Source organism: Phascolarctos cinereus, unplaced genomic scaffold, assembly GCF_003287225.1.
Source record: "Phascolarctos cinereus isolate Bilbo 61053 unplaced genomic scaffold, phaCin_HiC Scaffold_7;HRSCAF=346, whole genome shotgun sequence".
Taxonomy (NCBI): domain Eukaryota; kingdom Metazoa; phylum Chordata; class Mammalia; order Diprotodontia; family Phascolarctidae; genus Phascolarctos; species Phascolarctos cinereus.
In genome coordinates this window covers 188755135-188772377 of record NW_027556180.1, presented here as the reverse complement: position 1 = coordinate 188772377, position 17243 = coordinate 188755135, and the positions used below count along the sequence as shown (strand labels likewise).

General features: G+C 37.2%; 1 protein-coding gene across 1 annotated transcript in view; it reads left to right on the top strand.

Moving 5' to 3' along the window:
- Positions 1 to 17243, top strand: part of GBE1 (1,4-alpha-glucan branching enzyme 1) — a 279718-nt gene that overhangs the window by 114338 nt on the left and 148137 nt on the right. The window contains 2 exon segments of the mRNA XM_078147433.1: positions 13174 to 13299; positions 14897 to 15032. Of these exon segments, the coding sequence (XP_078003559.1) occupies positions 13174 to 13299; positions 14897 to 15032 (262 nt within the window).

Genomic DNA, 17243 nt, shown 5'->3' with positions numbered 1-17243 from the left:
CCTGTCAGTGCTTTCGGCTTTGAGCGTTCAGATCAGAACATTCCAGACAACTTTCCAATTTTCCCTTGGCCTCTCTGCTTGGTTTCCACTGTGAAGAACTTCTTGCTGTTGAGCCTAATACCTGCTGGTGACACTCTCCACCCTCTCTCCCCCACCCTATCCCCACACCCTCAGCTTCCTTTTGTGTATTATTTTCTCCCTTTAGATGGTAAACTACATAAGATGAGGGACTCTTATGATAGGGTGGTTGTGGAGTAGAACAATCTACAAGACCTTGCAACTGATTTGATATGATAACTCAGAAATTACAAACTTGAATAGGGGTGTTATTCCCTCTTGGAGCCAAGTAAGGTTCTTAAACTCCCTTTTCCCTTTCCCCGATCTTCCCTTTTTTATGCCAGATAATTACTCATTCTGCCTCTCTATTTCCCCTTCTCCCAGTACATACTTCTTTGTCACTCCTTAATTTTTCGAGATAATCATCCCATCACATTCAACTCACACCTGTCCTTTTTGGCTATGTATACTCCTTCTAACTGCCATAATAATAAGAAAGTTTTTAAGAGTTACAGGTATTATTTTATCATGTAGGAATGTAAACAGTTAAACCTTATTGAATCCCTTATGATTTCTCTTTCTTTTTTCTTTTTTTAAAAATTTATTTATTTTTAGTTTTCAACATTTACTTCCACAAGATTTTGAGTTCCAAATTTTCACCCCATCTCACCGCTGCCCCCACCCCAAGATGGCATGCATTCTGAATATCCCTTCCCCTAGTCTGCCCTCCCTTCTATCTTTCCCCCACTTCCCTTATCCCCTTCCTCTTCTATTTTCCTATAGGGCAGGATAGATTTCTGTACCCCATTTTCTGTATTTCTTATTTCCCAATTGCATGTGAAAACATTTTCTTTAAACATGTGTTTTTAAAACTTTGGGCTCCTCCCTTCTTTCCTCCCCACCCATCCTCACTTAAAAGGCTAGCAACTCAATATAGGTTTATACATGTGCAATTATGCAAAACACTTCCATAGCAGTCACGTTGTAAAAAACTAACTCTATTTCCCTTAATCCTATATCACCCCCTCCCCATTTTTTCTATTCTTCCTTTTGACCCTGTCCCTCCTCAGAAGTGTTTGCTTCTGATTACCCCCTTTCCCAATCTGCCCCCCTCTATCAGTCCCCTGCTCTCTTGTCCCCTTCTCCCCCTATTTTCCTATAGGGTAAGACAGATTTCTATACACAATTGAGTGTGTACGTTATTCCTTCCTTAAGCCAAAGCCTATTAAAATAAGAGTCACTCATTCCCTCTCACCTTTCTCTGTTTCCCCTCCACTGTAAGAGCCTTTTCTTTTCTGTTTTTTTTTTTATGAGATAATTTACACCTGTCCTACCTCTCCCTTTCTCTTTCACCTGGTATAATCCTCTCTCACCTCTTAATTTTATTGTCCAGATATGACCCCTTCACCTTCAACTCACCCTGTGCCCTCTATCTATCTATCTATCTATCTATCTATCTATCTATCTATCTATCTATCTATCTATCTATCTGTCTGTCTCTCTGTCTGTCTGTCTGTCTGTCTGTCTGTCTGTCTGTCTGTCTATCTGTCTATCTATCCATCTATCTATCCATCTATCTATCCATCTATCTATCTATCTATCTATCTATCTATCTACATATAATTTTTTCCTCCAACTACCCTATTACTGACAAAGGTCTCATGAGTTATAAATATCATCTTTCCATGCAGGAATATAAACAGTTCAACCTTAATAAGTCTCTCATGATTTCTCTTTCCTGTTTACTTCTTCATGTTCCACTTGAGTCTTGTATTTGAAAGTCAGATTTTCTATTCAGCTCTGGTCTTTTCATCAACAATACTTGAAAGTCCTGTTTTACTGAATGTCCATTTTCTCCCTGAAGGATGATACTCAGTTTTGCTGGGTAGGTGATTCTTGGTTGTAATCCTATCTCCTTTGCCCTCCAGAATATTATATTCCATGCCCTTCAGTCCCTTAATGTAGAAGCTGCTAAATCTTGTGTTATCCTGATTGTGTTTCCACAATACTTGAATTGTTTCTTTATGGCTGCTTGTAATACTTTCTCCTTGACCTGGGAACTCTGGAATTTGGCTACAATATTCCTAGGAATTTTTGAGGGGGATCTCTTTCAGGAGGAGATTGGTGGATTCTTTCAATTTCTATTTTGCCCTCTGGTTCTAAAATATCAGGGCAGTTTTCCTTGATGATTTCTTGAAAGATGATGTCTAGGCTCTTTTTTTAATCATGGCTTTCAGATAGTACAATAATTTTTAAATTCTCTCTCCTGGATATATTTTACAGGTCAATTGTTTTTCCAATGAGATATTTCACATTGTTTTCTAATTTTTCATTCTTTTGGATTTGTATTACATTGTCTTGATTTCTCATAAAGTCACTAGCTTCCAATTGCTCTATTCTAATTTTTAAGGAAGTATTTTCTTCAGTAAGCTTTTGGACTTCCTTTTCTATTTGGCCAGTTTTGCTTTTTAGGGCATTTTTCTCCTCATTAGCTTTTTGGACCTCTTTTGACATTTGGGTTAGGCTATTTTTTTAAGGTGTTATTTTCTTCAGTATTTTTTGGGGTCTCCTTTAGCAAGATGTTGACTTGTTTTTCATGATTTTCTTTCATCACTCTCATTTCTCTTCCCAGTTTTTCCTCTGCTTCTCTTACTTGCTTCTCAAAATCCTTTTTGAGGTCTTCCAAGGCCTGGGACTGATTAATATTTTTCTTGGAGGCTTTGGATGTAGGAGCTTTGACTTTGTTGTCTTCTTCTGGTTGTATGTTTGAACTTCTTTGTTACCAAAAAAATATTCTGTGGTTTGACACTTCTTGCGAGGTTTGCTCATGATCCCAGTCAGTTACTTGAGTTATGAACTCATTATTATGGTAGAGGTCTGCTTCCAGTGTGGAGAATGTACTGTCTCAAGCTTTGGGGATTTTTCCAGGTGTTTTGAGAGATACTTCTAGGGACCTGTAAATTTTCGGTTCTTCCAAGGTGGCGTGATAAGGGGCAAGGTGTATTTCCTCTCCACCACCACTACAAACTCGCTTCTCCTCTCCCCAGGACCACTCCTCAGAACTGTGACCCAGATCCAAGCACGGTTAAAGCAAGAAATTCCTGCCTTAGCACTGGTGAAGAGATCCTTGCCATCCCCCTCTGATCAGATACCCAATTCCCCTCAGTCTGTGGGCCAGAAGCTCAGGAGGAGCCGCCACCCCGGGGGCCTGAGCTTGGGAACTGGAACTAAGACCAACTTGCTTCTCTCTCTCTCACCGCAGAAACAGACTTTTCCCACTGACCTTCTAAGGTGTCTTTGACGTTCATGGGTTGAGAGGTCTGGAAACCGCCACAGCTGCTTGTGATTCAGTCCTCTGAGGCCTGCTCCAGGTTCGCTGTGGCCTACGCGCCCATGTTGAACTGTGCTTCTCTCCCAGCCTGGCACAATATACCTTTCTGATCAACCATCCAGGCTGTCTTGGGCTGGAAATTTTTTTCACTGTGTCTTTTTGTGGGTTCTGCTGCTTTAGAATTTGTTTAGAGCCGTTTTTTAATAGGTTTTTGGAGGGGTTTGGGGTCAAGCAAGTCACTGCTTTCACGCCGCCATCTTGGCTCCGCCCCATGATTTCTCTTTCTTGTTTACCTTTTTATGCTTCTTTTGAGTCTTGTATTTGAAAGTCATATTTTCTATTCAACTCTGGCCTTTTCATCAAGAATGCTTGAAAGTCCTGTTTCATTGAATATCCATTCCCCCTCTCCTAATCCCCCCAAGGATTATACTCAGTAGGTGATTCTTGGTTGTAATCCTATCTCCTTTGCCCTCAAGAATATCATATTCGAAGTCCTCCAATCCTTTATTGTAGAAGCTGCTAAATCTTGTGTTATTCTGACTGTGGCTCCTTGATATTTGAATTGTTTCTTTGTGACTGCTTGCAATATTTTCTCCTTGACCTGGGAGCTTTGGAATTTGGCAATAATATTCCTAGGGGTTTTCATTTTGGGAATGGCTCTCAGGAGGTGATGGGTGCATTCTTTCAATTTCTGTTTTACCCTTTGGTTCTAAAATATCAAGGTTCTTTGATATTTTCTTGAAGTAAGCTCTTACGGCTTTCAGGTAGATCAGTAATTCTTAAATTAGCCTTCCTAGATCTGTTTTCCAGGTCATGTGTTTTTCCAGTCAGATATTTCACATTGTCTTCTATTGTTTTATTATTTTGGTTTTGTTTTATTGTTCCTTGATTTCTTATAAAGTCATTAGCTTTCTATTTGTCCAATTCTAATTTTTAAGGAATTATTTTCTTCAGCAAGCTTTTGTACCTCCTTTTCAATGTAGCCAATTCTATTTTTTCTTTTTTTTTAAATTAATTAATTTTTAGCTTTCAACATTCACTTCAACAAGATTTTGAGTTCCAAATTTTCTCCCCATCTTTCCCCTCCTCCCATCCCAAGATGGTGTACATTCTGGTTTTTTGTTTTGTTTTGTTTTGTTTGTTTGTTTTTGGATAGGCAGTGGGGTTAAGTGACTTGCCTAGGGCCACAGAGCTAATAAGTGTTATGTGTCTGAGGTTGGATTTGAACTCAGGTCTTCCTGAATCCAGGGTCAGTGCTCTATCCCTGCGCCACCTAGCTGCCTGGATTGATTTTTTTGTTTGTTTGTTTTTTTGTGTTGACTGTGTGCATTCTGAATACCCCTCACCCTGATCTGTACTCCCTTCTATCATTGCTGTACCCCCCCCCACCCCTTTCTTGTCCCCTTTCACTTCTGTTTTCCTGTAGGACAAGATAGATTTCTGTACCCCATTGCCTGTTTATCTTATTTCCTAGTTGCATGTAAAAACAATTTTTAACATTTGTTTTTAAAACCTTAGGTTCCAAATTCTCTCCCTTCCTTCCTCCCCACCCACCCTCATTGAGATACAGGTTATACATATGTAGTCATGCAAAACACTTCCATAATAGCCATGTTGTGAAAAACTATTTCCCTTCATCCTGTCCCACCCTCTCATTTATTCTATTCTCTCCTTTGACCATGTCCCTCCTCAAAAGTGTTTCCTTTTGATTACTCCCTTCCCCAAACTGCTTTCCCTTCTATCATTCCCCCCACCCCCTTCTTATCTCCTTACCCCCTATTTTCCTGTAGGATAAGATAGATTTCCATACTGAATTAAGTGTGTATGTTATTCCCTCCTTAAGCTAAATCTGATGAGAATAAGATTCACTCATTCCCTCTCACCTCCCCACTCTTTTCTCTCCAAGGTAAAACTTTTTCTTCCCTCTTTTGTGTGTGATAAATTACCCCATTCTACCTCTCCCTTTTTCCTTCTCCCAGTACAATCCTCTCTCTCCCCCCCTTAATTTTATTTTTTAGTTATCATCCCTTCATATTCAACTCACCCTGTGCCCTCTGTCTATATATATATTCCCTCCAACTACCCTAATACTGAGAAAGGTCTCATGAGTTACAAATATCATCTTTCTATGCAAGAATGTAAACAGTTCTTCCATTATGATTTATCTTTCCTGTTTACCTTTTCGTGCTTACCTTTTCCTGCTTACTTTTCGTGCTTCTCTTGAGTCTTGAATTTGAAAGTCAAATTTTCTATTCAGCTGTGGTCTTTTCATCAACAATACTTGAAAGTCCTATTTCACTGAATGTAGAAGCTGCTAAATCTTGTGTTATCCTGATTGTGTTTCCACAACACTTGAATTGTTTCTTTCTGGCTGCTTGCAATATTTTCTCCTTGACTTGGGAACTTGGGAATTTAGCTATAATAATCTTAGGAGTTTTCCTTTGGGGATCTCTTTCAGGAGATGATGGGTGGATTCTTTCGAATTCTGTTTTACCCTTTGGTTCTAGAATATTAGGGCAGTTTTTCCTTGATAATTTCTTGAAAGATGAAATCTGGGCTCTTTTTTTTTTAATCACAGCTTTCAGGTGATTCAATAACTTTTAAATTATCTCTCCTGAATCTGTTTTCCAGGTCAGTTGTTTTTCCAGTGAGGTATTTCACATTGTCTTCTATTTTTTCATTCTTTTGGTTTTCTTTTATAATTTCTTGATTTTTCATAAAGTCATTAGCTTCCATTTGCTCCATTCTGCTTTTTAAGGCATTCTTTTTGGTCTCTTTTGCCATTTGGGTTAGTCTACTTTTCAAGGTGCTATTTTCTTGAGTATTTTTTTGGGTCTCCCTTAGCAAGCTGTTGACTTGTTTTTCATGATTTTCTTGCATCACTCTCATTTCTCTTCCCAGTTTTTCTCTACTTCTCTTACTTGCTTTTCAAAATCCTTTTTGAGCTCTTCCATGGTCGTGACCGATGCATATTTTCCTTTGGAGGCTTTGGATGTAGGAGCTTTGACTTTGTTGTCTTCTTCTGGTTGTATGTTTTGATCCTCTTTGTTACCAAGGTAAGATTCTATGGTCTGAGTTGGTGTTGTTGTTGTTTTGTTTGTTTGTTTTTGTGCTGTTTGCTCATGTTCCAGGACAGTTGCTTGACTATTAAACTCTTTGCTAAGGTAGGGGGGTCTGCTTCCCATGTGGAGGATGTACTGTCCCAAGCTTCAGGGGTTTTGTGCAGCTGTTTTCAAAGGTACTTCTAGGGACCTGCAAATTTTCCATTCTTCCAAGGTGGTTTGATCAAAGGCAAGGTGTTTTACTCCTTTCCTGGCTATGCTGTGGTCTATGAGTGACCACAAGCACTCTTTTTTGCCTTGAAACTGTGAGGAGGATTCCCTTTGCACCACACCAATGTTTCTGTTCCCCCCAGGACCACCACCCAGGACTGTGACCCAGATCCAAGCATGGGCAAAGCAAGAGAATCCTGCCTCAGCACCAGCAAAGAGATCCCTGCGGTCTCTCTCTGATCAGCAGCTCACCATCTGTGGGCTGAGAGCTCTGGAAGTAGCTGCCACCCTGGGGTTGCGCCGGTACTGGGGCTGGACTGAGACCATCTCTCACCCAGGTCTGACAGACATTTCCTATTGACCTTCTAAGTTGTCTTTGGCATTTGTGGGTTGAGAAGTCTGGAAACTCACTACATTCAGTCCTTTGAAGCCTGCTCCAAGTTTGCTGAGGCCTGGGCAGCCTATGCTGAACTGTGCTCCTTCCCCATCAATCGATTGTCCAGGTTGTCTTGGCTGGAAATTTGCTTCTTTGTCTTTTTTGTGGGTTTTGCTGCTCTAGAATTTGTTTAGAGACATTTTTTACAGGTATTTGGAGTCACTGCTTTTACTGTCCCATCTTGGCTTCTCCCCCTTCTGCTTTTTTTCTCCTTAATAGTATTTTATTTTTCCTCCAATTATATATATAGTTTTCAACATTCATTTTTGTAAAATTTTGAGTTCCAAATTTTTTTCTCTCCCTTTCCCTCCCCGATCCCTACAGGACAGCAGGCAATCTTATGTAGGTTATACATGTACAGTCATGTTAAACATATTTCCGCATTAATCATGTTGTGAAAGAAGAATCAGAACAAAAAGGAAAAAACACGAAAAAAAAAAGGGAAAATAGTATGTTTTGATCTCTGTTCAGGCTCCATAGTTCTTTTTCTGGTTGTGATGAGCATTTTCATCAGGAATCTTTTCACCAGTTTTCTTTTTTAAGGAGTTTTTTCCTTTGTTGGATTTTTGTTCCTCTTTTTCCATTTGGCTTATTCTGTTTTTTAAGGTGTTGCTTTCTTCAATATTTTTTGTGCCTCCTTTACCAATCTGTTGACTCTTTTTTCATGTTTTTCTTGCATCACTCTCATTTCTCTTCCTAGTTTTTCCTCTACCTCTTTTTTAAAAATCTTTTTTGAGCTCTTCCATTGCTTGGGGGCAAGTTATATTTTTCTTTGAGGTGTTAGATGTAGGAGTTTTGACTCCTACAACTTGTTTCATAGTCTTCTTCTGAGGTTGTGTTTTGATATTTCTTGTCACGATAGTAGCTTTTCATAGTCAAGATCTTCATTTCCTATTTAATCATTTTCCAGCCTATTTCTTGACTTTTAACTCTATGCTGAAGTAGAGCTTTGCTTTTGGAATGGAGTGGACACCATCCCAAGCTTCAGGTTTTTTTGTTCAGCTGCTTTGGAGGTAATTCTGGGGACCTGTAAGTTTTCGGTTCTTCCAAGGTAGTATGACGTAGACAGAAATATGTTTACTATTCTTCCATGTTGTGCACTGGCCTGTGAGAGACCATAAGCGCCAACGTGGAAATGTGAACAGGGTCCTTGTTTCCCTATGACACAAGATCGGGTGTGCTAGTGTTCCTCTTCCCTGGGATTGAGACCCAGGACTGTGACTCGTATCCAAGTATAGGAAATGCAACAGAGTCCTGCCCTGAATGCCAGTGAAAGGGATTCCTGTAATCTCCTTCTGACCAATTATTAGACCCTTTACCACTGCTGTGGCCTGCTCCTGCTTTGTGTGGGCTCTGTCTGTGCAGGCTTGGCCTGCTCTGGACTTTGCTCCACTCTTACCCTGATCTAACAGACCTTTTAAATTGTCTTGGCCTGGAAAATTGTTTCACCCCATCCTTTTGTGGCTTCTGCTGCTGTATAATGTATTGTGAAGTGTTACTTAAAGATATTGGGAGGGAAAACTCCAAAAGACTCATGATGAAAAATGCTATCCACGTCCAGAGAAAGGAAGCATACTGTTTGCTCTTCTTTTCTTTTGTTGTTTTGTTTTGTTTCTTTCTCTTTTAGTTCATACCATTAGTTCTAATTCTTCTTTTCATTATGACTAATGTGAAAATATGTTGAATATGAATGTATAAATAAAGCCTTTATCAGATTGCATGCCGTCTTGTGGAGGGGGGAGGAAAAAGGAGAGGGAATAAATTTAAAGCTCCAAATCTTATGGAACTGAATGTTGAAGACTATGAACAAATTAATTAAAAAAATTTTTTTAAATGCTGTTGGCCTTAGACTGAAAAAAAAATATTTGGAGGGAGGGCTCAGGTGAGTCCCTGCCTTTTCTCTGCTATCTTACCTCTCTGTCCCAGTGTTTTTCACAGGTTTAAAAGTATACCTTTTAGAAAAAGTAAACATGAGTAAAATGAATGCATATTTTGAAGTTGTTTTTTTTAATTTTGATTTATTTGATTAGGTTGTATGCTTGAACATATATCATTTATATACCAAATTGATGATTTTGTACCAATAGAGCTGTGTCTCATTCTTTTGGGAACCTGAATTATGACCTATTTTATTTGAAAATAATCTGATCTCCAGAACATATTTTCAGTTCACATGATTTTACTGAGCCAGCAGATGCTAACATAATATTTATATAGGAATAGTGTTCAGTCAGTACAGTTTAGAAAATGCAAAAAGAACATCCTTAACTAGATGTGGTTACAGTTGTTTTAATCCAGTAAATTCTTAAACTGTTTGATGCTATTTAATGTTTAACTTGGAGACTTTTATCTTATTTAAAATTCTTTTTTTTTTTAAGGCTAATTTTTTTCATCTAATGCGACATGATTTTGTAATGGAGTGAAAGGCTCGTTTGAAACTCATTTTGTGATAAAGATTCTAGATCATCTTGGGGAGATAGAATCAAGATACTGTTGTAACATTAAAAAGTATAGTGATTCTTGTCTGACCAAAACAAAACAAAATTTGCAAAGAGAAAACATAGTAGGCCAGACAGATCTTGGTAGAGAAATTCAGTAAAAGATTACAGTGGATCATTTTTCCAGCCCAGCATGGTGTAGGAAGACAAATTGGTGTACACTGGGGAAGGGCTCTGTCCAGGAACACATTGTACAAGACATTCAGTTCAAGGGAGGGGCTATATATCATGGCAAAAGCAGGTCCCATACATATACTGGGACCCTGAGAAGGGAACAGGTGCTACCTGGAGCTTCCTCCTTTACTAACCAGTTCTGTCTGGGTCACAGGTCCATAAAGGATGGTATCTGTGCCTTGGTTGGCATTCCAGGGTAAGAACCAATTTTAAGCTTAGCAGTGTACCTATAGAAGTGTAAACTCAGAAGGAAACAAAAGCAGTGTGGCTCAGATCCCAGGAGTAGAGAAGATTCTCAGTTCCAGCTTCTGGTGTAGTTAGAAGCCTTAAGTGGTATAATGAGGGCAAGAATCTGGAACCAAAGGGGAGAACTTACATTTCTGGCACTTGAAACCAACATTTTCCCAACTGACTGATAATGGATGAGTCTAGCAGCAGTCTATTTACTTCCAGACCTAGGTTCCAGATTCCAGGAATACCATCTCTCTAGTATCCTGTCTCAGGGCCAGGTTTGTCCTCTGTTTCCCGAACACATCTTCTTTTTTTATTTTTATTTTTTTGTAAGAATATAAACTCCTTGAGGACAGTAACTTTCTGCTTGTATTTGTAATCCTGGTGTGTAGCACAGTGCTTGGCATATGGCAAACACTTTATAATTGCTTCTTGAATAAACTTGCTTTTTGTTCTATCATGGCTTGGTTACCCTTTCTCAGGATATTTAGATTCAGTCTTTTTAGTTGCATTAATTAACAGTTCATATGTTTCTGCATAAGAGCATGTCTACAAGCAGAAATCCATTTATCTAATTAGGTTTGATTTCCTATCTTGGTTATTTTTTGTGGCTAAGTTCCATATATCTCCTTATACTTCTCTGTATATTCTCTTATATTTCTTAGCTTTTTCTATGCTCCATTATTCAGAGAGGCACATACCCTAAAAATATCTTAAAAGCTTGCTATGAAAGTGAAGGACAGTTAAGTAGTTAAGTCTTGGATATTAACTGAAGCATAACATTTCTTCTTTTCTGATTTCTTATTAGTATTTCTTCTCCTTCACTGTCCTTATGGATAGCTAACTTTGAATTGGAAAATCTAGGTTGCCCTTTCTCTGAGAGGTTTCACTTCTGGCAAGCTTTATATAGGAATCTGGCTTATAACGACTGGAATTTAATGTGAATCTACCATTCTAATCCAACCAGGAAGATTGTAAGAGTAACACAGTTGCACTTTGAAGGCCTCCAGCATTGATCTCTGTTTCTTATAATTCTGTTTTTACACACAATGCTAGTTAGTCCCTTTGAGACCAAAAATTACTTACATAAGACAGTTCACTCTTGAATTAATGTTTTACAACCTCCTGGACTGTTACAAAGATCAATTAGATAATTGTCTAGAAGCGTAATTTAACTGTAAGTTAAAGTGCCATAAAAAAGTATTTGGGTTATTTTGTTTTTTCTTTCTCTTTCTTTTTTCCTTTTACATACTTTTTTTCATATCTTAACTTTAAAAGAATTCCTTACTATTTTCTTAGTATCCTTTTTGTAATTTTTTTTTCTGTTCTAATTCTTATCCATCTGTTCTCTATTCTTTGGCATTCCTTCAAGTAGAAAAGTTAAATGGAACTGTGCTATTTTAGCCTTATTTTTTTCATTGAGTTAAAATTGGGGTATATATTTGCTCCTTCTTTGTCTTGCTTAATTTTCAGAATTACTAGTTACTTTTTTTTTTACTATAATATCAGTGAAACTTAAGTTGAACAATTATATGCAAACAACAAAACTGATGATTAAAATTCCAAATCCGGGCTAATGATAATATGTTCATATTTTCTTCTAATCCTTTTTTAAATGCTTTAAAGATTTAACATTAAATTTCAGTAAAAAAAAAGACATTCTTTAATAATTATTTACATTCAAGTTAATTTGCCATTCACAAAATATCATAACACTATTTTCGTCACTCCCAAGCCTTTGTCAGAATTTTTTGTCCATTCTCATTTTCTTTTCCTCATGTGGTCATTTAGCGTGTAGCCCATTCTTCTAGTTTAAATTTTGTCCTTTTGCATTATTCCTTTGAATTATTTTTCACATTAATCACATCATAATATTGTTATATCATGCACACCACTGTATTGAATCATTGCCCAATTATTTGACATTTCGATTGTTTCCAGATTTTTTTACAGTTACATATAGTGCTATTATGAAAATCTTTGACTGAAAAGCTATTTTTTCTTTTGTTTTGATAACTGATTCAATGTATATTTTATTTTTTTTTTATCTTTTGATTTTGTTTTGTTGTTTCTTGATGTCTCATGGAGTTGTTATCTTCCACTTGGCCAATTCTAATTTTTGAGGAGTTGTTTTCTTCAGTGGATTTTTGTGCCTCCTTTGCCATTTGGCCTCTTCCATTTTTTTAAGGAGTTGTTTTCTTTAGTCGATTTTTATACATTTTTTCCATTTTTTTTTAGCCAAGCTGTTGACTCTTTTTTCATGATTCTTTTGCACTGTTGTCATTTCTTTTCCAATTTTCTCTATGTCTTTTATTTGATTTTTTAAAATCCTTTTTAAACTTTTCCAAGACTGGACCTGAAACCAATTCACATGTTTCTTTGAGGCTTTGCATATAGCCTTTTGATGTTGTTGTCCTCTTCTGAGTTTTTATTTTCATCTTCCCTGTCATCGTAATAACTTTCTTGTGGTCAGGTTCTTTTTCTGTTTTTGTTTTGTTTTGGTTTTTGCTCATTTTTCCTGCCTATTTTGTGACTTTTAAAGTTGGGCTGAGCTCCTTGCGTGGATGGAACACTGTCCCAAGCTTCCTGAGCTATGAGTGTGAAGTTTCCCATGGGGCTTCAAAATCGGTGTTGGGGGCACAGGTCCTCTCTGCTGGCGTGTTCTGTTGGGGTTGCAGGGCCTAACTGCTGGCCTGTGCTAGGGACATGGGTCCCTGTAGCTTCTCTAAAGTGCCAGAACTGTGGGCTCTGGCATCTGGCCTGTTATGCCAGGGGAGGTCACTGGACTGCTGTGCCTGGGCCATGTTCCCCGGGTGCTAGCCTGATGCGCTGGTGATGTGGGGCTATAGTTTTGCAGTGACCTGCACTGGGGCTTTGGGCCTTGCTGCTGGCTTGCTGGGGCATGGCCTGCTTTTGGTTTCCTTAGATGCCACCCTTTTTACTGCAATGAGAGAAATCTTGCCTGCTGACCTTCTTCAGTTGTCTTAGCCTGGAAAATTGTTTCACCCTCTTCATTTGTTGGTTCTGTTGCTCTAGAATTTGTTTTGAGGTGTTATTTTATAATTGTTTGGGAGGCGAATTTGGGAGAGTTCATGCAAGTTACTGTCTTACTTTGATATCTTTGTTCTGCCCCAACTTTGAACAAATGTAATAGCTTTGTTTTATCTTTTTTAGGTGGTTATAACTAGTAAAAGTGGAGAAATCTTGTATCGTATTTCTCCATGGGCAAAATATGTGGTTCGTGAAGGTGATAATGTGAATTATGATTGGATACAATGGGACCCAGAACTTCCTTATCAAGTAAGAATGGCATATCTTTCTTTAGCTGAAGGTTATTTTCCATTCATTTTTACAATTATTCATTCATTTTATATGCCCACCATTACCTTAATTGCTTAATTTACTATTACTATTACATATAGAAAAAAAAATAGTCTCCTAATTGTAAAAAGCACTCTTTCTGCCAATCTACAGGTTGCATGTAACAAGTTGACTTGATTTCTTTCTTTATTTGTGTGTAGTTACAGAATCATAGAATCTCAGAGGCCATCTACTCCAACCTGTACCTAAACAGGAATCTCATCTAAAACTTATCCAGTGACTGAGATCCAGGTGTTTCTTGAACTCTAGTGAGGTAGAATCCATTGCCTCTCCTGAGGGAGCCTTTTGGGCACCTTAGTAACTTTGGTAACTGAAATTTGTCCTCAGCTCAAGCCTAGGCGTTTTTGAGTTTTTTAGTTTGTTTTAGTTGTAGCTGTGATGCCGCAATAAAAAAAACTATCAAATACGCATTTGAGATTATAGTCTTTTCCTAATAGTTTACTTGGGAAAAGTAACTAGGGCCTGGAAGAAGTAAACTCCAGATACTAGTGGGGAGAAACAATTTTTTAAGCCCTGTATTACTTAAACAAATTAGTTCTTGCTTTAAGAGTGGTTCTGTGTGAGGATATAGTGGGGATTGAAGTGGGGTTTTTGTCAGTGATTAAGGAGAGAGGGGAGTACTGAAAAGTTAGAAAGCTAGGCATTAGATAATTGGTAAGTGAAACAAACCAGCCCCAGAACAGAGTAAAAGTTCTTGGACCTAGTTGCATATTAGCAGGGAAAAGGACAACCCAACAGGGGAGAAAGGCAGTTTGTCTTTGAGTTTGACTTTATTGATTGAGGTTATCTGGTGGAGGTTACCCTCCACCTTCTTTGTTGTATTATCAAACTAGTCCTTTATTGAGCGATGTTCTTTGGACAGTTTTTGTTGTTATTAATGACAAATACTCAAAAGTATCTATTAGCTGAAAAGAAATTTTCATAATCTTATTTTCCTGACTTCTATAAATGAGTCTACAATTGATATAGCTCTTAAGAAGTCTACAAGTAGACTTAGGGATATAATAGAAATAGTAGTATAAGCAGTACCCATGACTCATCATCTGAGCTTATGGATATGTGTAAAGAGTTAACGGTCTTAGAAACAGGGTATCTCAGTTATGAACTTCATTAATTAGAGCATTATGTTTTCCCTTAATTTTCAACTTGAGGCCTTTTCTGTGTCTTTGTGTATTGTGTATCTTTGGAACCATTCATGCTGCTGTTTTATTTTGTTTGTTTGTTCCATGTTTCTTATCTGCCCTAGGAAAGACAAAGACCACATCAATGCAATCCATCCATTTACAATTCTAACTAAGGCATAAACTACTAAAGATTGTTAATAAGAGTATCAACAGGATCCTAAAATGATCCTGTTGTCATACTTGTTGCAAGCTTCAAACATTTCTAGTAATTTATAGTGTGTAAAAGCAGTTCAGATTTTTTGACTAGAGTAATTTATTTAAAAATGGTAGTCAAATTAGTTTACCTGTTATTCTTATGTTCATTTCTAATGTAATTCTCTATATATTTATAGTTCAAGCATTCTCGACCCAACAAGCCAAAGGGTCTAAGAATCTATGAATCTCATGTAGGAATTTCTTCTCATGAAGGAAAAGTAGCTTCATATAAACACTTTACACGCAATGTTCTACCAAGAATTAAGGACCTTGGTAAGTAATAACTATTAATTTTGATTCAGATAAAATTTTAATGAGACTGTATTCTTATTAGAGAATCTAATTACAAATGTCTTTCTTGAATTGAGATAAAGTGTGTAGTAGAAAAACATTTTATTTTTGGCTTCTTGTAATAGGTATAATGTAGAGAAAAAAATGAACTAAAATTAGATTATAAGAATCTTAGTTACTGTTTTCCTCACCATTTTAAGTTGTGTGATATGTTTAAAAAATATAGAAAAAATTAGTGTAATTAGTTTGTATGAGGCAGCTTTCTCCAAGTAGTAAGAGATTATTGACTGTGGTCTGTTACAGTTTTAATTGTTAGTAAAGATTTAATGTTTTGAAATTTATGAATAACTATATGTATTAGGATGAATGTGGCCTATATTCAGCTATTTGGATAATTTAGTGCTTAATTATTGATAGTGTATTGATCAACCTTATTGTCCCTCCTACATCTCCTTCTAGAAGGCTTTTTGGGCAATTTCACACTGTTCATTAGCATTCTTTCCACTCATTAGGCAGGGGGAATAAATATAGATGAAACTATTTTGTTTTGTTTTTTGGCAAAAAGTTTTGTCTGAAAGAAACGGTTGAACAGCTAGACTATAATTTTGATTTATTTACTAGTTTAAAGTGGTCATGTTCTTCCTGTTACCAGTAGACAGAAGATTGTCTATAATATCAAAAATTGAGTGAGCTTTAGTAAACTTATATGATCCAATGTTTGAGTGTGTAATATACATGATAATTAAGATCCACAGTTTGAATCAACACAGATTATGTTTTTCAGAACTTCATAAGTCATCTAGTACATCACATTTCTAAACAGGAATTCCCGTTACAACAGATTTAACATAATAATAGGTGGGAAGCAACCTATTCTCTGTTAATTATGCAGCTAGATTTTTCTTTGAGATCTTTGGACATTATAATTGTTGAGGGGAGGAAGTAGGGAGAAAGGGAGAAAAAAGGAGGATCTGTGGCTGACAAGGAGAATCAGCTGAACGGCTGACTTTGTAAAGTGATAGAGAAGTATGTATCTGTAAATTTATTAGCGCTCAATGACTCATGCCTCTAAACAGGCACCCATTATTGGCTACGAAGATGAAAAGTGAAGGTATGATTCAGTTTGTTCATGGCTTGAATTTCTGTCTTATTTCTTAATTCTCTTGACCTGATTTCTAAACTCTGAAGCACCATACAGGTGCAGTGAACAGATTAATATTCACCCACTCAGTAAAATTCATTCATTCACTTTTGTTCAGTACTTCATATATTTGAATATCTTCCATCTATTAGATGCATCAACAGGGACTATTTAGGACTGCAGTATGCTTTAATTCACCTTTCTAAAATGTGTTTCACTGACATGAACACAAGACGAGATGAAATCTGATTTGGCAAAGGTGAAACAGGACTATTACATTCCCCATTCTGGCTACTACTTCTCTTAATATAGAACAAGATTGCTTTACCTTTAATTGCTGCCATGTCATTCTTTTCATTCACATTCAGGTTACATTCCTCTAAATCCTCTAAATAATTTCAGATAAAAAGTTGTCTGGTCACATTTCCTTTTTCCTGTATTTGTCCACTTGCCTTTTGAACTCAGTTCATTGGTGGAAAGATTATTGGATTTGGAGTCAGTTGTCTTGGGTTGAATCTTGGCTTGGCCACTTAGTGCCTCTATGAACTTGGACAAATCACAGAATTTGAGAATTGGAAGGGAATACTGCTTCTATCTAATACAACACACAAACAGAAAGGATTCCCACTATAACATACCTAAGATGTGATTGTTGAACCTTGCCTCAAGACCTCCAAGTAAGAGAAGCACATTGCCTCTGAAGTCAGCCCATTCTACTTTTGGTTAAGGAGCTTTTTCTGAAAGCATTTCTAAATTTGCTTCTTGCAACTTATGTTCATTGTTTTTGGTTCAGCCCACTAGAACCAAATGGAACAAGTCAATCCCTTTTCCACATGACAGACCTTCAAATGCTTAGAGACTTAAAAATTCTCATGTCTACCCAGACATTTCTTCTCCAGGCTATCCATCCCTAGTTCCTCATAGGGTATGGATGTAAGACATTTTGCCTTCTTGCTTACCATCCTGGACACTCACTAACTTATCAGTTTTCCTTAGACCTCGAGTCCAAGAACTGAACTATTCATTCTCAGTTTACTTAACCTTTTGTTGTT